The sequence below is a fragment of the Paralichthys olivaceus genome, chromosome 3 (genome assembly GCF_024713975.1).
Source record: "Paralichthys olivaceus isolate ysfri-2021 chromosome 3, ASM2471397v2, whole genome shotgun sequence".
Taxonomy (NCBI): domain Eukaryota; kingdom Metazoa; phylum Chordata; class Actinopteri; order Pleuronectiformes; family Paralichthyidae; genus Paralichthys; species Paralichthys olivaceus.
In genome coordinates this window covers 1,641,797-1,668,865 of record NC_091095.1, presented here as the reverse complement: position 1 = coordinate 1,668,865, position 27,069 = coordinate 1,641,797, and the positions used below count along the sequence as shown (strand labels likewise).

General features: G+C 44.6%; 1 protein-coding gene across 1 annotated transcript in view; it reads left to right on the top strand.

Moving 5' to 3' along the window:
- The window catches only part of zc3h3 (zinc finger CCCH-type containing 3), a 46,305-nt gene extending 21,972 nt beyond the window's left edge, over positions 1 to 24,333 (top strand). Inside the window, exons 4-12 of the mRNA XM_069520310.1 lie at positions 4,800 to 4,950; positions 11,447 to 11,598; positions 13,492 to 13,567; positions 14,552 to 14,707; positions 15,653 to 15,722; positions 18,132 to 18,263; positions 22,054 to 22,217; positions 22,296 to 22,453; positions 24,097 to 24,333. Coding sequence (XP_069376411.1) covers positions 4,800 to 4,950; positions 11,447 to 11,598; positions 13,492 to 13,567; positions 14,552 to 14,707; positions 15,653 to 15,722; positions 18,132 to 18,263; positions 22,054 to 22,217; positions 22,296 to 22,453; positions 24,097 to 24,128 — 1,091 coding nt within the window. The 3' untranslated portion in view covers positions 24,129 to 24,333. The remainder of the gene's footprint in view (positions 1 to 4,799; positions 4,951 to 11,446; positions 11,599 to 13,491; positions 13,568 to 14,551; positions 14,708 to 15,652; positions 15,723 to 18,131; positions 18,264 to 22,053; positions 22,218 to 22,295; positions 22,454 to 24,096) is intronic.
- Positions 24,334 to 27,069: the final 2,736 nt, after the last annotated feature.

Sequence of the window (27,069 nt, the reverse complement as noted above, 5' to 3'; positions counted from 1 at the left end):
CATTCCCAGATCCACTTATGTGATGCTACATCTGCTGCTTAATGTTGACAGAGCAGCATCTACATCAGTGATTTGTCACAAGTGTTGAGTGGATCCAGGAGAGGATCAGAGCTGTTTGAAAGAGGATAAACCAGGGAAAAGATACAACTTTGATTTTGCTTATAGGGGTCGGTTCCCCCACGTTACTTTTTTTTAGAGGTTTTAATTCCTCACTTTTTGAACATGTGTCAGATTTCAGCCTCAACTTCTTTAGTGAAACTTTGTTTGGAAAACAACATTTGAAGCATAATTACTGTGTTAATGTGTTTACATCAGCCCACGAGAAGAGTGCAGACATCCACCAAGTCACTACAGTCCCCTTATTCACTAGATCAAGATTTTTATTTGAATCTGCACCAAATTGCCTACACTTATAATATTGGTCCTAAACATGCCTGGTTTTTGTCATCAAGATCCATTTATTGTTCTCTGAGAAATAAATGAAAATGCTGCAAAGCTAATTATCTGTTAATGTTGGGAAAAGAATTACTGGAGCCACACTAAAATCTAATGGGTTCTCCCCTGACCCATATCACATCCTTTCACCAAGTTTAGTGCTATTGGGGTTTGAAACTTTGAGCAAAAGATTTAAAGCAATTTGAAGATGCCGCCTTGATCTCTTAGGGGTTTTCTGAAATTTGAATGTGCAGAAGAAAACAATCGGCAGAATAATCAATGAAATGTCCTTGTTGTCTTGGGGTAGGCACAAAAACCAGACAACCTCAAAACCTTGGAAGAATAAAACAAAAACTATGTGCTTGAATGGATTCTATTGGTGTGAGGAAAATGTGTTGAACCAACCCTTTAACGTGGCTCTGGCCCCAGACGGCAGGCTGCTTGCAGGAGGAGCGATGAGTGCAGTGCGGAGCGACTGAAGTAGATTATCTGTGGATTCACGGCAGCGAGTCAGCGAGAGATGGATGAACGATGTGTGAGCTGCATGCGTCTGCAAACGCCGTCTTCGCCGGCACAGGGCGCCACTCGGGCTCGCACCCCCCACTTTACAAGGCAGGCCACTGTCAAAGGTCTATTAAGGGAAGATTGAGACCCCAGGTGTGTACGTGTGAGTAAGTGTGCGTTTGTGTGTGAGTGCGTGTGTGTTCACATGCTCATTGGTCATGGTCCTATAGTGGAAGATTGAGACCCCATTGCTCCCAGAGCCACTCAACCAACACAACCTGCAGCGGTTTACAATCAGAGCAGAGGCGTCCATCCATCGCTGCTGACACACACACACACACACACACACGCACACACACACACACACACACATACACACACACACTTATTTTACATGGGTTGTGAGGACACCCGGTGATATAATGCATTGCCCCTTACCCTCCCTGATATCTAACCCTACGCCCTAAAATAATAATAATATAAATAATGTGTTTTATTCAGGGTCGCCTTTAAGCCGATCAAGAACACCTTACAGTTCACAAAACTGCAAAATAGCAGGACATCAATAAAACAATATAAAATAAGAGACTAATAACAATAATGGTAATAACTAGACTTGCTACAGGCCGTGGTCACACAGACCATCTTAACCCTAAAACTTATTTAACTTTGTCCAAAATGTCCTCACAGTACCCAGCAATCATTTCGGTATTTCAACTTTGAAATAATTTGCAAAATGAAAGCTGAACTGAATCAGGTCGCATTTCCTCTCAACAAACATTATTCTCTCACTTATTTCTAAGTTCAGTGTTTGGTTTAGGTTGATGTGCATCATGTCAACCTGTGTCACACAAGACGTTGTATCACAGACCTGCAGCTCACACGTTGATGAAAGGCTTTTAAAGGAAAATGTGTCCACACAAGCATAGAGAGATACGCACACACACACACGCACACACACACACACACACACACACACACACACACACACTGAGAGGGCAGCTCACTGTAGATGTCATTAAACAATCGTCTTGGTGGAACAGCGATGGGACAGCGTCATTGATGTGGCGGGTGTCATGGTGTGTGGAACAAGGGTTTAGAGTCAGATTGAGGTGCAGGTTAGAGATACAGGGGTGGCGGGGGTGGGGGGGTGTAAGCGGTTGAGGGGTGGGAATCGTAGCGGCACCTTTGACAAGCCCTATTTGTCATCTGCCAGGACGCCCAAATAGCTCTGACTGCAATACAGATGGACTGTGGGAAAAAAAGTGACTTCAAGCCTGGCAACTAATCCTGTACAATACACCCCCCCCCCCCCCCCCCCCCCCCCCCCCCCCCCCCACCTGCACCCACATACTCTTTCTCTCTCTCTCTCTCTCTCTCTCTCTCCCTCTCTCTCTCTCTGTCTAACCCACAACGCGCACACACACGTAATACACCACCGATCTGCGGCCAACCAAAATGATTATAATCACATTAATGCCGTTTAATATTGATGGATAACAATAGTGTCACAAGGAAATCTGCAAAACAACATATTAAATAATGCACCATTCCAAAATTGATATGTAAAACAGAGACTTTATCTGAATTGTTCAGTAATTCAAGTCATAGTTTAAAGTTTGTTTGTGGTTATTTACCCATAAGTCATGTTTAGTGAAAGTCATCTTCTGCTTATGTAACATCCAGCACACAAAGCCGTTCTCTTGCTGTGTAACTTATGTTTCTACACAGTAATAGTTCTCTTTACTGTCCTAACACGATTTGAACATTTATTGCTTTACATTCACTTCGGCAGAGATAGAGACAGAATTATCACCTAGAGTCTGTCCTTCGTGCCTTGTGTGTCTTCCTGAGTGCACATGGGCAAGGCACAGTGTGTTTGTGTGCTTGTGTGTGTCCCAAACAACCAGCCAGTGTTGCATCAGCGCCCTCGGCTCGCAGTGATTTGTTCAACGGTAAATGTTTGTCTGAGATGAATTCCAGCTGATCCAGAACTGCATCCCGACCGACAAATGAAACCAGCGCCTGAGGGGGAGTAAGAACAGAGGGGAGGAGTGGAGGGAGCGGGCAGGAGAGAGAGGGCGTAATGTGTAGAAGTGGAAATCGAATCATTTTATTATTTGTCACCGCAGCCCTCGTGGTCACGGTTTGTTATTGGACGCTAATTAAAATGGCAACAATCCTGATAATTGGCAATTAAAGTCTTGTGAGAGAGACTATTGGAAATGAGCTCCTTACCCGGTGTATAAACTCATCTGTTATCTTCCCTCACGTGTCTCTTCACTCTGTCTTCCCTTTACTCATTAGGGAGACAGAGTGCTGTCACATGACCATTGTGGTGAATGATTGGTAGAAGGGGGGGGGGGGTAAGGGAACCGAGATAATGACATTTTTTTATTTAAATGAATATGTTGAGCAACTGAACTGAGGTTTTTTTTTTTTTACATGTTGTAGGTTTGGATGTTTCTTTATCTTTTCACGAAATATGATGCAGCTTGTGGCAAATTAATTCATGAAAGGTTTTTTTATGAATGCAGTTTTCCACAAAGGTTTTCATCCCTGTCTGTGAAAAGCAAGGTTTTTACTACTAGGTGGTTAGTAGTTGCACCTAATTGGTCTCACATACATTTAGGTTGGTCTTAATTATGTTAATGTTCATTTAACGCTGCCTCCATCTTGTTTTGAAATGAGTTTTCCAAGAGAAAGGTTTTGGTTCTCAGTGAGACAGATATTATCTTTTGTTATAAAACCATCCCGCTCTTGAAAACATGATATCTCAAGTACACCTTGAGGGAATTTCTTTAAATTTGGTGCAAAGATTCAATTGGACTGGAGAATTTTTATTCTTTTTTGCCTTGTTTTGAGGGAATTCATTCACATTTAGCACAAATATTCGCTTGTACTCGAGGATTTATTGATTTGATTTTGGTAGCCAAGGGTTAATGGTCACGTTCGTGGCGACCTCAGAGTATTTTTATGTTTTTCTTGAATGTCAAGATCAACGTGAGGGAATTTGGTACAAACATGTACTGGGATTCATGAACTGTTAACATTTTGATGGTCAAAAGTCAAAAGTGACACCGACCTTAGATGAATCTGGAAAAAAATAATTATGACGATGGAAACTGCAGTTGAAGGCTCTGGATCATTTTAATGATCATGTCACCACTCTTGATGTTTCAGGGCTTTCAGGACATTTTCCTTGGATGTATTTTTAACAAAGCTGATTGAAATGAATCATAAGAAAATTAAACTCACTCTGTGATACGACAGAATCCTCCTCATCTACTCACACTGACCCTACGTTTCAGACTGGAGCAGAAAGCCTTGTGGGTCGTGAAGTCTTTAATCTTAGCGAACGGGGACTTGGATGATCCACAATGCAAATTCCGTTCTTTGTTTGAGTACGTCAGCCAGCACAGGCCATCATAAAACAACATGATGGATACACAGCCAAATAAATAAATAAATAAAAATACTTACTCCTCTTTTTTCCCCCTATTTGGATCTCTGTACTCTAAACACTTCTTCTGATGGATCTGTAAAATGATATAACGAACGAGAGGCGAGCAGGAGCGATGAAGGCAGCGAGGAAAGAGACAGAGGATTTGATTTATTAGGCTCATAAAAATTCTGCCTTTGTTATTCCCTCTCATTTTTATATGTGAAGCTTATTAAAGAGCACACCTGCCAAAGTCGGACAGGTGTGTGTGTGCGTGTGCGTGTGCGTACTCAGTTTCATGCATTCAGACTGATGTGTATATGTGCATATGTTCACACACACTGACTGGACTTCTGTTTCGTATACGATTCGATTTTTTTTCGTTCTCATAACCATCCGTCAACGTTGCTGTCCTCAGGTCCCGCCTCCTCCTCCCACTGTGGTCCCGCCTCCCAGCGGGTGTACAGGTCACGCTACAAGATGGTGACCCGTCCGGGCCCCAGCTCTGCACACATCCACCATTACAACCCCGCCCTGTCCTGGAGAGCCAAGAGGATCCAGTCGGCCAGGTAATCCATAGCGACGACACACACACACACACACACACACAGACACACACACACACACACACACACACCTCCTGCAGCTCTGTGTTTAACGTGTCTCGGTGGTGAATATTTCTCAGTGCGGAGCCATGCCCCGTCTTTTATGTCACCGTCATGTGGAGCATGAGTGGAAGAGGTCGGAAATTTATGGCGCTCATTTTTACACAGTAGATAACCCAGAGAATAAACCATTTACACCAACGTGCTCCTCGCATTAATTTACACCAGCAGGGAGAGCGTCTCACCCCGGACAGATACAGACTAAAGGAATGATGAGTGGGTGTGTTCTGTAATGTCATTACAGCCCCCCCCCCCATCTCTTTTTTTACTTTCATTTATCTAACTTTAATCCCCGCTGTCTCTGCACTCCTCTGTCATTCACACTCAAGATATAAACCACAGATGAGCCTGTTTCACAGTAAATAATCTTTAACAGGCCTGAAGTTAATATGTATTTATTAAAGCTTAATCTCTTAAATGTTTTAATACTTTCTGTTCAGTTTTTCTTCTCCTGCTGCTGCTGCAGCGAACAGAGACCGTTTAAACGTTGGTTGGTCGTCTTGATCTGTTAATGTGAAGAGAATTAGCGGTTTGCTTCCCGTGGAGACTTGCAGCTGCGTGACAATACTGTCTCTACACACACACACACACACACACACACACACACTGAACTGCATGATTGGAGCGTTGTATTTTTGGATGACTTACAGCTTACAGTATAAAAAAGAAAAAGAAAATTATTCTAAACAAGCTCCCACACTGCAAGGTGACGTATATTTAAATATTCACACATCCATCAGCTGTGCCCCTTATTTATTGAGGGTTGCAGCGGTGGGGCCTGGAGCCAAACCCAGCCGACATTGTGCGGGAGGTGGAATTGATCCTGGACAGGTCACCAGCTCATCACGTGGCCATCTTCAGCTATCGCTTGTTTGTTCTCAGCTGCAGCAATAGACAGTATGAGGAAAGTGATGTATTTTTAACACTGATTAACAATAATCAACCTGAACATTAACAGTTATTAGTTTTCATTCAGCTCACACAAAAAAACCACCTTTCCTCTCATGCTCCATTCTAACGTCACAAGGTTTCAAGATATCCCGATTTTAAACTTGCTCCTCCAAGTTATTGAGCCTCATCCGCACCGTGAACAGATTTCATACAGAAACACAATTTATATAGTGACATGGCACAAGTGGTAAAATGCCATCTGTATAATTTGGATGAACTGATCCTTCTAAGTTATTTGTTTGTGTAGTCGGTAATAATTAAAGCGTTCTGTGGATTTGTGTTGTCCATGTGTGTGTGTGTGTGTGTGTTTTAGTGATGGGGGTTCATTTGTGTAATCCAGATTTGGTGAGACACAGGGCCCTGGACTGTGGCTGGACGCAGCCTCTGGTGACTTATTACTATTCATTTAGCTGCTGCAGTAAATATTGATTCATCAAGGGATTTTCAATTTGAGCCCCGTGACATCTTGTGAAATATCACCAAGTGTGTAGAAGAGAGGAAAGAGATAGGGAGGGGGGGGGGGGGGGGGACAGGTCGGGTCCCCGGGGATGGTGGATCACCCCCCTCCTCACCCACCCCTCATTCCTTTCTCATGCTTATCTATCTGTTTAAGTCCAACGACCCTCCACTTTTATCAGTTTGAGGCTATTGAGTGGAGCATGAGCTCATATTCTCTGCTCTTTACTACTGAGTGCTGCTCTCCGTCTTAGGCCTATCACACCCACTGATCCCTGTCCTCCTGTCCTCTGTCTCTGTGTTTGGTCACAGCTCTACCTCTGGCTCTGCGTCACGCAGCTGAACAGAAAAAGGAGGATTATCTGTATAGATATGAGACAGTGTTATAAAACAGACATTGGAAAAACTTTGTTTTGAGGTTTATTTCTTATTAATTTAAAAAAAATCTTTACTTGAGGAAGGTTTAAATTGTTTTTCTTTCAACACTAAACCTGCCCAAATTCTCAAAGTGTCCCTCACAAGCGTTCATACTGGTGTAAATGCAAAATCAAAAAGATCTGTCTCATTGAAGGGTGACATTGATTTGACAGGAATCCAAACTACTTACGTTAAACGCTAGTGTTGATAAAGATAAGTGACATTACAGCCTCACAGAAGTGAAGCCAAAGAGTCTCCTGGGGGAAACTGCACAATACATTTTTACTGTTACTATTAAAATATCCTACAATCGTCCAAATTTAAACACCTGTTAGTTGTTGACACTGTTCTCAGACCCACAGGAAGTGAGCTTCTGCTTACCCAGCATGCTCTGCTCTCCGCTCGGTATCGGCCGTAGCGAGCGCAGTGGGTGATTTAGCGCCGGGCAGCAGTTTGAAGAGGAGCAGGAATCTGCTGCAGTATTTCAGCCCCCGCCCGACACCAGAAAATAGATATAATCTCAACATTAACTCCATTAATAGTAGCAGGAGTTGAATTAAGAAAGCCGTAAAGCATGCACGCTGCAGGATAAATTACAGCCTAATCCTCCCTTCATCTCCTGCACACTCCCCCCATTTGTCTCCCCCCTGTCCCTTCTTTTATTTTCTGTAAACGTGCGTTTGCTCTGTCCCTTTTCTCTCCCCATTTCTTTTTATATCAAATTTAACAAGCATTCTCTGTCACATCCCACATACGACACACATTATTTCCTGTCATCCACTCGTTGCTGTTTCTTCCTCCAATTTATTTCTGCCATTGATGTTGAAGCCCCCAACACGGCAAGACACCCCAACCCCAAATAAGTATACAATATTTGTGTATACGTCTACACTCGTACACACTCACACACTGGGTCCAGGCGCTCATCTCCTTTAGTGCTTCAGTATCGATCAGTACAGGATGTAAGAGACTTGGCAATAAAGTGAAGCAGTGCTCCCTCTTCTTCACTTCTCCCCTCCTTCTTTTTTCCTGCATTCACTCTCCCATTCATTCACCTTTTTATACCCCAGTTCATTCATTTACTCATTACTCATCACATTAGTCATCTACTTGTCTGCTATAGTTGTGTGTCGCGAGCTTCTTCTTCTTCTGCTGCTGTTGTGTTTCCTGCACACGTGCGTTTTGTCTGTTGAAGCTGGATGTGATGGGATTGTGATGTGTAACGACACTGCTCTGGTTTTCCTTTAAGTGCCCGAAGAAGAGCAGCAGTGCTCACTGCTGGAATTAGCCAGATGACTGTTTTTGCTGTGCTCTGTTTCAAGGGTAACTGTTTCCCAATATGAGCCCACTAATGCTTGGGTTGCAGACAAATGGACAAGGGCAGCATTATTCTGAGCAGTCGCGCGACCCTCCAAATTCTTCCCTGTCACTAAAACAAAAGTCGGATCATTCATCAACGGCGCCCGTAGTGCTGAATCGTGCTCTCCTTTATCTGTGCATCGCATGGTCAGAGCAGTCCGCAGACACACACACACACACACGCACACACAGACAAACTGCACATATGCATGCAAACTACTCTCAGGGGAGTTTCTTCGCGCCCTTGTCCTCTATTTTTTCACATTTCCCCTCCAAGTTTTTCTTTTCTGTCTTTTTTTTTTGTGTTGACTTTTTGTTCTTGCTCTTTTTTACTGTGACCCCCAGCCCTCGTCTTTCTGTTTGTGCAACACGCCTCCAGTACATAAACTGTATTTCAGGATGCTGAAACAATTAGTGTGGATTTTCTAATCTTAATTTTAAAATCACTGTAATTTCAATATAAATGAGATTTTGACAGTCACACCAGTCAAATTTAGACATTTAACTGAATTTTTGGGATTAAGGTGTAATTTCTTATTTCATACACTCAAAGACTTTTTGCCGTTGTCGGTGGGTTTGTTTGTGTTTGTAAGAAGAGGTACACGTAGATGATGCAGACAAAGACGTCAGCTTGGAAAGACACAGAGATTCGAGAGGTTTTGGTGATAAGGGCTGGAGCCGGTGTGGATATGCTGTGAGCAAAAACGAGTTTATCTATCACTTCCTGCCTCTTGCTGCTCTTCCCATTCTCCACCCCTCACCTGAATGTTCGAGACATGTTCCTGTTGTTGTGAATTAGTCTGACCCAGATAATCTCCTGCTGTGGAAATATCTATGAGAGGTCCAGAAGATTATGTCTGGACATTTTTGTGTACTGACGGTGAAACGGTTAGTAAATGTGAAAATACTGGTGATGATTACATGTGGGTTTGACACTAATCAACAGAAAATATTGATTATTGGAGCTTTAAACACTTGAAGTGTCCCTCAGGCCTTGTAGACAAAGGGAAGGCAGTCCTACATATTCTCAGTGGAGGAAAGGGCTCGCCCCTGAAAGAACTTAGCTGTCCAGCAGCGGAGGATTTGTGCATCAGACGGGTCTGGAGACTCTCTGATAACAGATATCCTTCTGGAGGTCAAGGGCATCACGGGGAACAGGCCAAGGAGAGTCTGGAGGCAGAAAGAAACACACCACCTCTCTCAAGTGTTTTAATTTGTATGTTCTCCATTGTTTGTGTCTGTTCTTCCCTCCTGTCCTCCTGTCTCATTACAGGCAGATTACCTTACTGCCTAGGTAACTGCTCCCACAGAGGCAGTTTGCACTAATGGTGTCAGACCCTGGGCTAAAACACACTCACATGGCTGTACGTCTCATATCAGCCTGGTGATTGGAGTGTGTGTGTGTGTGTGTGTGTGTGTGTGTGTGTTGGCAAGAAACACACATAAAGTCTTAAACTGTATACAGTGTGTGTGGGCAAATGAGGTTTTCAAATTCAAAAATCCACCGACCACCTGAAGAAAAAATACTGATGCTGTGGTTTGTCATCATGTCCAGCGCCATCTTTGCCACATACCCCTGCACCCATTGGATGGTACGAGCTGTCAATCACACTGTTTTCACGCCCCCAATGAATTCTGTGCTCTATGGTCTATTTGACTGAAAATGGACCAGAGTTGAATATCAACGTCAAAAAAAACATTTCATTCAGGTCACAGATGTGAAGAGGAGATTTTCTGCATGTACATTAACCGCCCCTCTCTCTCCTCATGTTTTCTCTCGGTGTATTTTCTCATGTATGAACATTAGAGAATCGAACAGTAACTTTTAAACGTCCTGGACACAGAAATGAATTTGCACTTTTATGCCCTCAAACATGGAAATGTGTGTCTGATTGAAGTGAGCGTAATAAGCAGCACGATCATGAGTCCAGTGTGAAAACAGACTGGGTCTTGCACCCCTGTTCACCCCCCCCTGACTGCGGCCCTGTGTCAGGGTTAACTGCCATCTCTGTTAACTGTTCATGTCATATCCCCATTAACCTCCATTGTGGCTCCCCAGGCCACCCGGTCCTTGTTGAAACCTCCCTGGGTGGCAGTCAGCGCCTCAACATTAGCCTCCATTACAGCTCCCCTGGCTGCAGTTGCCCTGTGTAGGGCAGCCAGTGATCAGTGGAACTGAGTGTCTGTGCCTCTGAGTTATGGCACGCAGTCGGGTAGGCGGTGTACGTGAACGCAGCGGATGGCAGACATTTGCTCTCCTTTTTTTTTTGTCTTACCTATTTGCAGAAGTGCAGCAGCTCGACGTGGGCTGCAGCGTGTTAAGCGTCCGTGTCAGTTGTTTTGTGCGTAGCGCGTGTTTGGGGTAACCCTCTCTTCTCTCTGTAATGGGAGGCATGAACTCTCGCTCCAAACCCATTTCCAGCCCATCTGAAATACGGCAGCAAATTACCTCCAGTGGCGCCCTGCACACCGGCCCAATACACCCCAAATAGAAGTGACAGGACAGCGCAATTTATCGCCATAACCCCTGCACCGCCCCACCACCACCCAGCATCCCCACACACACTTCAGGCTTGCACCTACAGCCACCGCACACACGCTCACCATCCACGAGTCGCTCAGTAGGCTGTGTGTGTGTGTGTTTGTGTGTGTGTGAGTGTGTGTGAGGCCTGTGATTGTGTATACTGTACGTACTGTAGCAGAAGTGTGTGTTGTGATACTGTGTGTGTGTGTGTGTGTGTGTGGTCTCAACACTCCAGTGTAGGGGCCAACCTCACTGCTCTGGCCCCCTGCCCTGCCTATTATCTCATTGATTTCCTCCTCTCCTCTTTTCAATTCTCTCCATTTCCACACTGCCGTCCTTTCCATTAGAGGAGCAATTTAACAGAGTGCTGTGACATGAGAGAGAGAGAGAGAGAGGGAGAGAGAGAGGAGGGAGGAGGGGAGAATGGGAAACATAAAGTGAGGAGGGGAGATGTAGTGGAAGAACCGGAGGGACGATGGGTAAAACAGAGGTGGAGGTGAGAGATGAGCGGATACACTGATATCGTTACGCTGAAGTTTGTAAACTGAGCTCAATGAACAGTTATAATCACTGAAGTTTTAATAGAGTGGAATTATCTCTTAATTAAATGTATGAATATATGACTTGAGTATCATTTCCAAAGACGTTTCCTGACGTTATCTGATTTCTTCCTTTCTCTCCTCTCCCTCGCAGGAGTTTCCTTCAGAGCCGCCTTCGCTCCCCCCCGTCACACACCCAGCACTGGAGAGGAAGCGGCATGTGCTGGATTGGTGGATCCCTGTACCGGGTGTCGGCCAATAAGTTGTCCCGCACGGTGGCGTCCAACATGTCGATCAGCCGAACAGGTACGCTGACCTTCGCCACACATGGTTACACAGCGCGCAGACATGAAAATGAAAAACCCTCATACAGCAGCCTCTGAAACCGCATTTAAATCTGCAAGATTCCGATTCTTATTCTGATTTGCACCAAACACACGCTCAGAAACCAGTCCAATGAATTTGTCTAATTATTTTCATCAAGATCCATGAATCATTCCCTGGGAAATTGGTCCATGTCCAAACCTTCCACCAAGTTTCATGGAAATCTGTAGTTTTTGTGAAATCCTGCACACAAACAAACAAACCAACAAAAAGTGGTGAAAACTTATCTGATCATTGGTGTCCAAACATGAGGTTGTGTTTATATTTTTAACTCTCAGAATTTTAGTTAGTTCACTTAATCTGATTAGCCATTGTAATCCTGCCGAATAATTAATGACAATAGTGTTTGTGTTTAAATCAGAATCAGCCAGTATATGAGGATGAATTCAAGAAAAAACACAGGGGCATCATTTAAACACTGTGAATCTGCCCAGGGGTGGAACAGTATCCTTTGATACTTAATAGTGTTTATTAGCGATCAGGCTAATTTCAATTTCAAACCCTGGCTCTGTTCAGGGCGTGCGAGCACAGAGCAGTAAATCTGTGCACCCTGAGGTGATACAAGGGTGTTTATTCATGTTTGTGGCTGCAGCTCTGTCCACATGCTCTCTAATGGACTTAGTAGAGCTGGCTGGATTTGCCATCTGAAATAATAAACTTGTCATCTGTCAGAGCAGCGAGGGGGAGGGTCCGGAGGACTGGATGGTGCAGATTAAAGTCCGGATCTGCCTCTAACCCCCTTCACACTTCTCTCTCACACACATTCTGTAGCTGCTACACCTGCAGGGGAAATTGAGGAGCTCCACTCTGTTGAACTCGTGATCGGCATCCCAACACGTACACTCCTGCATCCTGGAGAAACTTGCCTCAGGTGTCCTCTCAGCAGGACTTGTGATTTCATATCGTTCCCTGGTTTAAGCTTCACATTCGTCCATCGTGTGGAGTTTGTAATCCTGTGCTGCACTTAAATCACACCCCAGCCGCACGCGATAAGAACTTTAACAGTCGGCGTCCGAATTAGATCTGTATCATATGTAACCGAGACCTCCTCACCTCCGTGTCCTCTTCTCATCTCCTATTCAGGGCCTCCAACAACCCTACACACAGACACACACACACACACACACACCTCTGCCTCCTCTGTTTGTGGAGTGCACTGGGTACATGGTGTTTATGATGTTCTCAGACAGAGCTGGACGTCACGTTTGGCTTTGGCACCTATGCGTCAAACCAGCACAGTATAAATAACCACTCACATATTAGGTTGTTATTGCCTCTGGCTGCAAAACCAAACCACACACTCAGACGCCTCCTGTTCTGTCTGCCATGATCAAAATAGTTAAAATATTATTATATTCATGAGAAGATGTGGGTAACATAACATGGAACATGAGTTAATGCAAGATTATAACGTTTTAAAATTTGAATGTGCTTCATGTTGTTTGTTTTACTGTTGGAGGTCGATTTAGCTCTTAGAAGACACTTTTGTTTAGATGAAGATACACAATGATGAAAGAGAAAGACATTATGAACTAACATTTGATGTTGTATATATTTTCAAAATGGCAATACAGAGGAAAAAGAGGGAAACTTCCAGGGCCGGAGGAAGGATTCCTCTTCTCGGTGTCAGACATCTCCATGAGTTTGCTGAAATAAGATTCAGTGCCAGAACTACGCTTGATTTAAAAATATGTTCATAATTTTGGTTAAACATATATATTAACCATTTCTCTTCAAAAGTAACTTTCCTCTGAAAAAACAATGTCTCCTGTCAGACATGTTTAATAAACTTTGGTCTCTGTTCTCTTCATGTAGGAAGGTTCTCCAACCCCCACGTCTCCTCCACGATTCCTGCTTGGACCCGACCCTCCAGCACTCGTCATTTAGCCAGGTAGGTTTTTATATTACACTGCCCGTTTCATCTCCCCTCATCAGAAGCACTCTAGTAAGAGTAGTGTGAACATTTCTGCATGCATATTCAACTTTTAAACTTCTTGATTAAAGTGCCCGTATTAATGGACATTTACAGGTTCATAATTTTAATTTGAGGCTCTACGAGAAGAGGTTTACGAGCTGTAATTTTCAAAATATACATTATTTGTCTCACTGCTGCAGCGTCTCTTTTTTACTCTCTGTCTCAATTGCGCCGTAGAAGCTCTTGGCCGGCCTCCCACAAAGCAGGAGATTGTCTGGCTCGTTCACAACAACAGGAGCCTGTAGAGCAGCAGGAGGCAGGACATGACGTATGAATTCTGCTGTGGAAAGATCAGTGTTTTAGTTTAGAACACACAGAAGAGTAGCTGCTGAGACATTTGTGTCCTCACATACAGTCCCTTCAGAACATTTCTGGAAAATGTCCAGACTTGAGTGCAGGTCTGAAAACAGCTTAGAGTTTGAGGGGCAGAAGCAGAAAGTTCTGTGTGAGAGAAGAAATCGTTTTAACGTTATCCTCAATTACCTAGCAGAGCTTTTTAAATGTGTGAAAAAGCTGTGACGCACTGAAGGAAAGAAAAACCTGAAAAGCATAATTTGGGCACTTTAACGACATTTATATCTGGGCCATCGTGTTGGCTGGTTTTCATACAGCAATGCCATCTTGAAATCAAATCCAGCCAAGGCTGTAGCATCTGATCCTGCCCCCCCCCCCCCCCTCCCCCCCCTCCAATATTAACGGCCTTTCATCGCTGTCAACTAAAGGCTGTAAAGCCAGAAGTAATCTTAAAATTAAAATTAGCATACGGAGGATACTGCTACCCATAAGCCCCTCATTGGGGTGAGTTGAAACTAATCCTGGCATAGTTTGTCCTCTTTAGCTTCAACAGGCTGCTTATTGATTTGTGGATACTTGTGGTTTGTCTGTGTCTTCTGATCCCAGTCGTGCAGTTCAGCGGAGCCTCGCTATAATCAGACATGCTCACCAGAAGAAGCAGCAGAAGCAGTACTGCATGTACTACAACCGCTTCGGCAAGTGTAACCGTGGCAACAGCTGTCCCTACATACATGACCCCGACAAGGTGGCCGTCTGCACAAGGTAACGTTAACACACAATGTCATATCGGGGGTGGGGGAGGGGGACATGAGCAACAGGAGAGAAATGATTTATTTTGATGCTTAAGCTTAAGAAAATCTGATCAAACTGCTTTAGAGAATCTGGTTCTTTGATTAATAAAGCACAAGGTTCAAAAATAGAAAGAGAGAAGTCAGCTGCAGCTTCTGATGAGAATATCCATCATCAAACAAACCATAAAAATCTCCTTGCATGTGTCACTCAAAAGGCCGTAAATAAAGATGGACGACACGTCTCCACCTCCTCCCGACATCCAAAAATGAAGCTGAAATATCCCTGATGGAGCAAAAGTCTGTGCCGTAGCAATCTGCGGACGGAGCTGCGTGAGTGAGGTTCCACTGATAGATGCACTCGACCAATCGCCAGTCAGAGGCATCAACAATCCTAAAAGGAGAAGATGTTGCTGCTCACTCTTCTAAACTGAAGAGTAATAAAACCAGTGGCCCAGTGGATCTAAAAACTTCTTACAGTTCCTCTCCAGAGCCACAAAGGTCCAGAAGACGCTGACTCTGCTCAGTACTGTCACCAAACAGCTTATGCATCCCGAAGGATACGCCAGAATTGTGTTTGTTGATTTTAGCTCAGCTTTTAATTCTATGAAGATGTGTATTCTTTTTTTTAGAAAGCCTGAATGATCTTAATGTCAATAAAGGGCTAATTCTCTGGATAAGAGATTTTCTTTCGTGCCGTCCTGAGGGTCAGTGTTGATGGACGTGCGCACTGAGCCGGTTTCACTCGCTGGGGAAACGAGTAGAGACTGTGAAGAACTTCGAATATCTCGGCACAGTCCCGGATTACCAGCTGAGCTTCTCGGGGACACAGCGTCTTTACCTAAGAAGACGATGTCAGCAGGAAGATTGTTGAACCACATCTCTGTCTTCTGATATTTTGGCTTGTTCTTGTTTGCAGGTTTCTGCGAGGGACATGCAAGCAGGCGGACGGGACGTGTCCATTTTCCCATAAGGTGGCGAAGGAGAAGGTAAGAGACACGTCTTCAGTGCAAAGGCCAGAGTTGGGTGCAGAGTGTAGATATAAGATGACAGTATTCGGTACAGCCATCATGTATCGTATTTGCGCTCTTGGCACGGCTCCTGTCTCCATGATACAGTAAAGGCTGAGGAACACTTGACCCGATTGGAAGTCGAACTTGTGACTGGAAGATCACCTGTCGGTTCGATGTACAGATACATCATGATGACATTTGTTATGGTGGATGTTAGAGTACAGGTGTCTCTTTCTGGTCTGCACGCACAGCAAAAAGGAACACGATCACTTGAATTGATGATTAGATGTTGATTGTACAACTTTTTTTTCCCCGCTGAATAATCAACAAATCTATCGAGGAGGATAAACGTCCATTGGAGCAATAATGAAAAATATTGTTACCTACTTTCCTGACAAATACGATTTATTTTTCAATATCAATTCAAAATACATAAATCACGTGATGGTCAAATCGATGAACAGGTGTGAAAGGCTCCTCAGACCAACTGACCACAATTCAGCTGCACGATCGCTGCCGTCTTTCCGCTCGAACGACAACACGCCGATGTGGACGACACCAGATCAAATGGAGCAAACACATGAAGCTCGGTTCAGACTCTCAGCTCAGAAATCATCCTCAGACTTTCTTGGAATCTGGAATCGTTGGTGCATTTATTAAACCAAAGCTAAATGGATCATTTGGGCACATCAGTGGAGATTTATCATCACATCACATTGTGTCACCTCTGAAGCCTCCAGCTGAACTCTGAGCGTTTGAGATCTCTATGGGGAAGTCTCGCCAAAAAGGGAAAGCTGTTTTACACACACACACACACACACACACACACACACACACACACAATGCCCTGCACCTGTGTTGGTTGTCACACTGCTCCCTCTAAGTGCTGAGAGCCCAGCTGTCTGTTTGTAATGCCACCTCTCAAACAGCACCCCCATCATCCCCCCAAACCTTTGGCCCGCTCTTATTTCATGTGGACCCCTTAAACAGGACAGAGGGGAGGGGGTGGAGGGGAGGGGGGTCTAAAATGTGGGGAGCGTGCGGGGGGGGGTGGGGGTGATACACCCAGCAGCTCTCCAAACCTGATCCGGACTCTAGTACGTAAAGACATGCCAGAATCCTCAATTCCAACGTCCCCCACCCTCTGGTACCCCTACTACCACAAATACCTCGCAAATGGACACCCCTGACCCAGCTCCCCTGATATCACCCCCCCACCCACACACACCCGAGAACCCCCAGTCCTCCCCCCTCCTCCCCTGGCCCGGTCTGTGCACACATCCAGTGCACATAAACACATCCTGAGTGCTGGACGAGCTGCAGCCTGGAGAAATATTTCTGCAGCAGTTAATTAGGTAGAACTGATCCCACCCCATCGAGGTGGAGTCCCTCTCACACGCCGCCTCCCCCAACCTTTCGCCCGCTGGACCCCCTCTCTGAGGTATATTTAGAGCGGCCTCCACCAGGCTTGCCCCCACACGTCAAACAGTAGATCTCCCTGCACAGACACACACACACACACACACACACGCTGTCAAGACACACATTCACTCTCACTCTGCCGCTGTCATCTGCAATTAAGGTCATTTAGCTGCTCAGTGTGACAGATCGTTTGGCACTCGGGACGCGTCTTCTAAACTGTACACGACGGTGGCGTCTCGCACAAACCGCAAGTTTGTTTACAAACTATAGAATCTCATGTAATCTCGTGGTCTCATCACGCCTGCTCGCTTTCTCACAGGCATGTTGTTTCTCACACTCGTCTCAACCCCTTTGTTTCACACTCTGAAGTTTCAACCAGGAAACTTTGACTGGTTTTAATTAATGCCAAGAATTGAATTGATTTTATTTGTATTCCACCAAATCTCAACAAACATGATCTGAGGGAACTTAACATCTGACAGAACCAGACTAAAGGTTGTGAGGCGTCAGAACCTTCTCTGTAACTCTATATAATATGTTAGAATTATTTTCTTGACTTGTTTACTTACATCGGCCAAAATGTTTCCAACAAACTTCCCACTTTTATTCAAGGTAACGGGATGTTTGGCTTTTAACTGCGTGTTATCCACCTAAAACCTTAGTCACGTCAATTAGATTTGTGTCTGCATTGGCAGTGAAGACAACAACTCCCATGATCCCCTGCAGCTTCATGCTGTCATCAAACTAGGTCTTTTGTTATTGTTTTCATTGAGAGACCTCTTAGTGCTGCATGTCCCAGGAGTGCCAATAAATCTGATTCTGCTTTGACTGGTCAGGTTTAGAGCTGAGAAATGGGTGAGAGAGGACAGGAGGAGGGACAAAGTGGAGACAGACCCAGGGACACGGTGATAGTAATCTAATGAACAGCGTCTTAGGTTAATATGTGTGTCTGATTCTCTCCAGATGCCGGTGTGTTCTTACTTCCTGAAGGGAATCTGTAACAACAGCGACTGTCCCTACAGTCACGTCTACGTGTCCCGCAAAGCTGAAGTCTGTGAGGACTTCGTCAAAGGCTACTGTCCAGAGGGAGAGAAGGTACAAACACACGTTCACTCCACCTGTGACAGCGTGAACTGTCTCATATTCATCATTAAAACATCAGAAGTAAAACACCTGCTCAGACAGTGGCTGTCTGTTGTTTGTCGTCTGACACCGTCACCTGATCCCAGAGTGACTGTCTTTCTGCTGGGGAACGTGAAATCATGTTGTAAAACATACATGCAGTTCCACTCATGTTGAACTGGGGCTTAGGTAAACAAGTAGTTTGGTAACCAATAACCCCCCCCCCCCCCCCCCATACACACACACACACTTGCACATGTACACAGTGACACACAGGCAGGAACAGCTGCAGGGGGTGGTGGTCCATAATGGCATAACTGTAGTGTCTGAGTGACACATTGAGGGCCTGATGGGTAACAGAGTCCACCTCACACACTCTCTCCACTGCTCCCCTCCTCCTCTCCCCTCCTCTGTCTTTTGCCCCCCCCCCCCTCTCCTCCTCTCCCGCTTGTTTCTGAGCGTCGGGTGTGAAACAGATGGTTTTTCACACTGTCAGTCCTCATTTAAATAGTGCATGGGGAAATGAGGATATAGAAAACAAAAGGGATATTAATATTTATTCTATTAGCTGAAGTGCTTAGGTCTGTGATTTTCCCTGTGTGTGTGTGTGTGTGTGTGTGTTTGTGCGTGTGTGTTTATGGAGCGCTGCACTGTGAGGCTCTGGTGGCTCTATGATGGATAGCAGGCAGTAATTATAGATGGGAAAACTGCTGAGGATGGCACTATGGGCCAGGCAGGCAGACACTTCAGCAGCTCAGGGGTTAAGTCTGCTCCTCGCCTCCATCCTCACATCCTCCTCCTCCTCCTCTTCCATCCTCCTCCTCCATCCTCCTCCTTCACAGACTTGCTGCCATCCTGCCTCACCCCGGCTTTGTCTCACCCTCCACCTCACGGGATCCGTTTGTGTTTTCCTAATTGTCCCTCTTGTTTCTTTTTTCTCCTGAGCCTCAATTTATATCTGTTAATAATCGTTCAAATTCCATCTCAGCTGCCCGACACATTAAGCGGACAGTAGTTCACCAGGAATCGCTGAGTGTCTGTTGCCAACTTTCCTCTGTATAGTTTGTAGAGGGTTGGCTATAGTTAACTTTTATTGGCTCTTATTAATGGGCTTTCAGCCGATTCAGCATGTTGAACCTATACGCCCGTGCCAGTTGGTAACGGAGAGCTATCTGATTGGCTGTTTAGTGTAATGAATCTGTGAACTAATCCTTTTTATTGCAGTTTCTCCTTATTTTTCAACTCTTGTCTTTTCTTTTTTCCGCAAGAGAAGATAAGAGTCAGTGGGAATTTAAATATTCCAGGGCTGATTAAATTTTTAAAGACATGTTATCAATTTGTACCGAAGAACCCGTTACAACAAATTCACGGTGTTGTGAGAACGGACGGTACGTTTTTCTACTTCTTGTTTTTCTCCAGTGTTCTTTTTAGTGCACGAGGGGAAAGTATTGATGCGTGCGATGAACAATTCGTCAACGACAGCTCAACATGTTTGAGTGATCGGAAAGAGTTGAACCTGTTTTAACTTTTACCAAAACACAGGGCCACAGGACGTCCCTGTGTTTTCTGTCACTGGAGCTCTCTGCATCAACACAGGCAACGAACGGAGAAGCTGTATTTTTTAATGCAGTGCTGATATCGATCTGATCGCAGTCTGAAGTCTTTTGACTTCGTGAACCCACATTTCTCTCTCCTCATTCACTATTCCTCACTCTAAAAGTTGCTCTGGACGAGTGCTGGCTTTATAGCCAAGATGTAAATTCATGTAATGCCCCCCTCTCCTCCGCTCTTTTTTTATTTTACTGTCTTTCCCATCTCCCACCCTCCCCTCCTCTCCCAGTCTTTCTTACTTCTTGTGCCACTTGTCTCTCTGTAAATGTGCTGACTCCTGGTGGTTTTGGCCCTGCAGAGAGCTTTCTAATAGGCCCCAGAGATGTCCCAGCATTCCTTAAATCAAGTGGAAAATTGTTAACTTGGTGCGGGATAAAGATGTTCTGTCCACTTTAGCTTTTTCCTCCTATTTCCGATCTCTCTCCCTCTGTCTCCGCCTGTGTCTCTCAGCCTTTTTATGAAAATGAGGATGTATGGAGCTGTGGCGAGTGGACGCAGCTTTTACAGTCAATTTCTCCGACACTTTTTTGTTCTGCTGAAGTGCTTCGGCTTTAACCCTTGTTGTCCCATCACTGTCTGTGCCCACGTTTAATTTTTTCAGCTGTGACAAAAAAAAACAGGCATGCTATGAATAAATGGAATCATGGAGGTGTGACAAGTGGCTTGTGGAAATGAGTAACTGTTGTTCGTCACATTTGAAATGATGAATCAGTTGATATGAGCCTTTCACCGACAATGACGTCTCTTCAAATGTCACATGTTTACTTAGAGATGAACTGATTAGAGCTTGATGCTCAAAGGTCAAAGGTCAAAGTTACTGTGATCTCACTCAACTTGTTTTTGAATGATTTCCTTCATACTTGGCACAAATTTTTTCCATTTAAATGGACAGAACTAAAAAAACCCACAGCTGCAGCTTCATTAACTAAACTTGGACTCAAACTGAAGATGCAGGGACACGTGTTCGTTGCTGTGCAGTAAACGGCTCCTGGCACGGCCACAGTCCGGGAATCAAATAGCAATTAATTTGCGTACTTGGAAAAAAAAAATCTGTGTGATTGGCAGTTTACCTGCGAACAGTCGACATGTTCATCAAAGGTCTCGGAATCAAACCTGCGACTTCAATCGTCACAAAATGCAATGAGAGTAATCATTTCAAGTATCATATTCACAATCGCTGCAGGTTTAATGAGTTTGTCGTCGCCATAAAATCACATTTGCGATATAACAGGATCTGATGGGGTCAGCAAGTGATGTCACCTACCGAATATAAACCCTCGGGCGTCATCCACAGCAGTGGCAGGTCTGATTTGTTGAGTAAAATGTGTGTCAAAACCGCAGCCCTATAAGATGATCCAGAGAAACATTTGACAGAGAGCTGATCCCGGGCTGCCCTGGCACCCAGGGGTGCAGGAACACGGGTGTGAGGGCGGTGAGTGGGGCTCTGATGGCAGCGACTCAGGGCCGCTGGGCTCCAGGGAGAGTTGACCAAGAGTCCACAGCGTTCCTGGAAAATTGATCTCCAGATCCCTCCCTCCACAGTCACACACTCACACACACACACACACTATTTGTAGACCAATCTGCTTCCCAGTCCCACACTCGTCACCCCTCCACACACACACACACACACACACACACACACTCCTTGCAGCCTGCACCCCAGAGTGCATATAATTAGCTTTTCTGACAGGTGGGAGGGATCGGATCTCGTGGAGAATGAGGCGACCAATTTACACCCATATTACACTGTCATACACACTCAGTTGCAAACATGAATGTGAAAGCTGGAGCTCTCATGCACAGTGCTCCTCAGGATGACACTAACTGTGACCCACTTGCTCAACTTGCACATTAAAGGAGATACTGGGCGTCTCTTATTTGTGAGAACTTAAAAAAGGAGTTGCACCTAATCAGGAGTTTGGCTCTTTTCCCACGAGAAATCATGTCGGAGAATTCCTGACGTGTGCAGTGAGATTATTGAACCGCAGCTCGAGACAGGAAACGTTCCCTTTAAAACAGATGTGAAATACATTTCATGCGTTGTGGTCTTACAAGGTCTGAAAGTTAACTTGTTGGAAGCTGCGTAAACCCTGTGTGGACATTGTTTCAGAACTTCAAACCTAATGTTCTGTTTGCTTCTCACCACCAGTGTAAGAAGAAACACACTCTGGTGTGTCCAGACTTCTCAAAGTCCGGCTCCTGTCCTCGAGGAAGCCGCTGTAAGCTGCAGCACCGTCAACGCGCCAAACAAAGCACCAGCAACGCCAACGCCACACCGACGAGGAGAAGTCGAACCAAGGATCCCACCAAGAGGTTGTAAGAGCAGGTTGTTGAGTTGTAATGTAGTTAAACTTCGGTCCTTGCTAATCATGTTTTTTGTGTCTCCCCCAGGCCTCGTCTGTCTGTTGTCATTCCCCACACTCTGCAGGCAGCTCCACGGACGCCCACCACAGGTCCTCTGGCTCTGCCGTCCTTCATCTCCCTCTCCAGCTCCCCAGAGGAGCCGGACGTCCCGGACACACAGCCAGCCGAGACCTCACAGGTTAAAGGTAACAGAGCCCACAGAGCCTCAGTGTCGAGCAGCAAAACAAAATGTGCCATAAAACTGACGATCAAAGATCTAAAGATTAACAGGTGATGCTTGAAACGCTTTGTTTTCTTATATGCTTCTTTTTCAAAGAAGAAAATATATAGAATAACTTTTTCCGAGGGTATATCCGCCCTCTCACGTCAGCTGGGATCAGCTCCAGCTCCCCTGAGACCCTCACAGGATCATAAGTGTGATAATGAATCAATGAATCAATGTCTTTTCATCTGTAAATCCCAGATTTACAGATTCTCACGAATCAGAGACACAGAGGTAATAATATTTAGGTTTTGGGCCTGAGAGCAGCACAGCTGAGCTCTCTGTTGACAGACCTGACAGATAGAGGATTAGGAGAGAGGCATCCTCCCCCGATCCTCCCCCACTCTCCACCCTCCTCCTCCTCACCACCACCCTCCCATCAGGCCTGACCATCCACCTGCCCCTCCTGCATTCACTCACTCACACTCACACACTCAGATACACACAAAGTGTCCGACCACCTGTTTTCAAACTGTTTTAGCATGAAACACAAAACTGACAAGTGTTTTTTTTATTTTGTTTGTCAAATTTTATAATTCCGTACAAATAAGAATATCACTCAGTAGAGTGCATGTCTTCGCAAAGGCCCAAATCACACTCACAGATCTCAGTCCACTAAATATGCCAGACAAAATCTTCATATAACAGAAGACCAACAAAAGAGAGAGAAATATCAAAAGAATAAAAACGTTTTCATCAGTTCTTTAAGTTTTAAATTCACTGAACTCAATATTTCATCCCCGCTAAAGATTGTGTTTTTCTATATTTATGAAAATGAAATCAACAACCTAACGATGATGTGGTGGAAACACTGAGCATCGACCGTCCAGTTTTAACCTTTTCATCAATTATCAAATCACAACTGAAAACTGTTTGAATGTGTAAATGTTCAATCACTTGTTCGGGTCAGTGACGAATCTTTTAGAGTTTTAATTAAATCACTTTTTCATTCCGACATAATCCTGCTCCTCCTCCACGTTTTATATTTAGTCCTCACTGCTTGGAAACGAACACGACCTTTGACCTGTTCTGACACATCTCTAACCCTCTAATCTACACAGACACACACGTCCACAGGTCCGCTAACGTTGTTGCAGCGGACGTGTGTGTGTGTGTGTGTGTGTAGGTGTGTGTGTGAGGATCTGTTTTTGATTTCCGAGCACAGGTTTGAAAAACAAACGACCCAGTGATCGGTTCCTCGTCCGGTTGGTTTGTGCTCTTAAGTATTACTAATGACGCCCTGGTCCCTCGCTAACACTCTGCACCGCCCAGAGCCTCATTAAAGGTGGAACTCAGCCAAATGAGCTCCTCTTCACTTTGCATAAATTAGCTGTGATGTAATGTATCACTGACACACACACACACACACACACACACACACACCTTCGTCCATCCTTGCTCTCTTCCTCATTTACTCGTCAGCTGAGATGTCGTCAGTCAGCATTTCAGCAGAAGTCAACACATAGTAGATCAGTCACGCACAAGAAAACACACAAACAAACACACACACAGCCGTCTTCTTCTAACCGCCTCTTTTCCTCCTCTCTTCTTGTCTTTCTCCGTCAGAGAAAAAGCTGCAGATCAAACCTCGGCTGTGAGACGAAGACGACAGAGATGTCTGAGCTCCAGGTTTGTCCTGATGGTCTGTGTCTCTTCCCTCTGAACTATTTTAACTCAGGGCCTCCGAGATTTTATCACTTCAGGTTTAACGTACATCGGTTTGAATGTTTACACAACACAGGATTTCTCATCAGGTTTTATAAATCAAAGAAAAAGACAAATAAAGCATCAACTCTTACCGTGCGTTGTTTCGCAGACTCTTTTTCACGTGTGAGTGTTTGTGGGCTGTCGAGTGTGTTTCTGTCGTGTGTGTTTCTGTCGTGTGTGAGTCCTCATATAGCCGGAGCGTGTCTGAGAGGGTTTTTCATCAGAGGTGGTGACAGTAGCAGCAGAGTCCTGGAGACGAGACCCATGAGTGTACAGTGACTTCATCCTCACCATGTTTCCCTGAGCACAGATTAAACCCAACTAACGGTAAAAACCCTGAGAAACGAAGCAGCACTGATTCTAAGAATAAGACAATATACAAGTTTTATGTTTCAGGACGAAACAATTACTTGTATATCACCACAGTTAGGTTTTTCACAGTGTTGAATTATGGGTCATCGGTAACTTTAACATGAAGCCAAGGCTGGTGGTTCATGTCCGTCTACAGTGAGTCACGGATGTAACATGATCTGCTGCCACAGACGAAATACGTTCGTGACAAGTAGACTGTAAATAAAGATGGACAACATGACAGCTCCCTCCATGTTAGCAGTTGGGACATGGACCAAACTAAAAAGTAAAAAGTTTATGTCAAATACGTACGGGACCTCGATACTGTGGCGCCCTCCTCCGATCGGAGCCTTCTCTGGCATCGAATGACAAAAAACTCCAACTCAATTTTTGTCTCCTTCAATTTTTACACGAAATCATATTTCACATAGAAATGTTATACTAATGTAAAGTAAGAGAAAAGAAGACAAGAGATATTTGTGTTTAAATCTAGATGTTCCACATGGAATTTATTAAATTACTCACCGACACATTCAGGATGAAAATCACTGACTCAAAACATTCTTCAGTGTGGGAAGATTTTGAAAACACCACTTTTACATGAATTCTTCATAATGGTCATCGATGACTTCATGACAAACAGAGAGGATGATGGGACGTGTGACTCATCCGCTGCTCTGCGGCTCTCAGGCCTCTAATACAAGTATTAATACACAGTCTGTGTGTTTTAAGAGTATGTGAGTCTCACGTTTACAGTATTAATTTACTATTCAACCAAGATGACAAACACATCACACTCCGGGCGGCAGCAGGAATTATTTCTGCTGTGCACTTCGCATCGGAACAACTTGGGCTGTGACTAATGAGGTTTCTCGAGAACACAAGTACAAACAAGAATGAATATGAAGGAACACGTTGAGGTCACAACTGGACGGTTTTTTTTAATGTCAAAGAAGAAGAAACATCTGTCCTCAAGAACGAGGAGACGGGTTTTCAGGGTGTGGGACTCGAGCTTTGGGAAATATGGAATCATCAGCTTTTTACCAAACACAATTCCAACTTCATTCTCGAGCAAGACGGAGGAGTCGGGTGATGGTCGTTCAGCAACTTGGAAACTCGTGTCCAGATCGTCTCGGCCGACGTGAAACCGTTCAGTACGTTTTGTCAGGATGGATGTTTGTGTGTGTGTGTGTGTTGAGGTCCATTCTCCCTCAGATGGATTGACAGCAGCGAGCGGAGATGGAGAGCTCGACACGTTTCTCAGAAAAGGCAGGAGACAGGAGGCCATCACTCTTCTCTCCTCATCACGCTTTCCTTTCTCCTCCTCCTCCTCCTCCTCCTCCTCCTCCTCACCCACGTAGCTCCTCTCCTGTGCTGAAGACATAAGTGCCTGAGACAGATGTCTGCTGCCGCTTGTCTAAAACCCTCAACGCGAGCTGCTGAGCTCGGCAAACTCTAATTAAGATCAATATTTCAATTTTTAGTAAAAGCGCAGGAGACGGAGAGAAGACGGAAGGAGAGAAATCATCTGTCCATGGAGACAAAAGGAAAGGTCAACTGTGATTCTTCATCGTGTGACTCGGAGAGATTTGAGCAGATTGTGTGGATCAACATCCTCCGCTCAGCTCAGGAGGTTTCTCCTTTTCAACCTTACGTTTTTTTACGACTTGGATCTTATTTTGTGGAGTCGTCCGTCAGTCTTATTTGTTAGAACTCTGTACTCACCGGAATAGATCCTCGGATAAATTAACTTTCAAGTTTAGTTTAAATTTGATTGTTTGTCCACAGTCAAGTTGGATCATGACGCTGCACACAAAATAACACACATTGCAAAAGGACTGTAAAGGATTAGTTCAGCTAAGAACCCTCCCTGCAACAAAGTGAATGGTTAAATTGGTCAAACACTAAAAACGTTTTTCTAAGAACGAGACAAAAGAATTAAACCATAAAAATCCTTTTTATTGTTTTTGTGGAGCGTCGGATAAACTGCAACTTTAAGATGCTTCAAACTGATTCCGACTTTCCTCCTGGTTCTTTATTATCCTACGTTTTTCATGTCTCTCCCCTACTCTTCTTTATTCTGCCATTTTCTTGACCTTTATCCCGATGAACTAAACATATTAAATACATGGTAGCCAGATGTTTGGGAAGTTTACCAGATGTGCAGACACCTTGAGCTGCAGGTTCCTGCTTCGACTACTGGCTGAATCATGTACTGCATCGTGTCATTGACTCCCTGTTTCCTGTCTGCTCTTCGCTCTCTATCGAATGAATGCAGAATAAACAGTAAATAACTTTTCACCAGCATTAAATTTCTGATTTTTAACATAACTGCACCTGATCAACCTTTGAAAGTTAAAACAAGGATCGTCTGCGCTTGTTCTCTGCAATGATCGACTTTAACGTTTCAGGTGTGTCAGACGGCCGATGACGGACTGGATCAGACTGAGTTTTTCTGGCTCCTTGTTGCTGTCGGGAGAT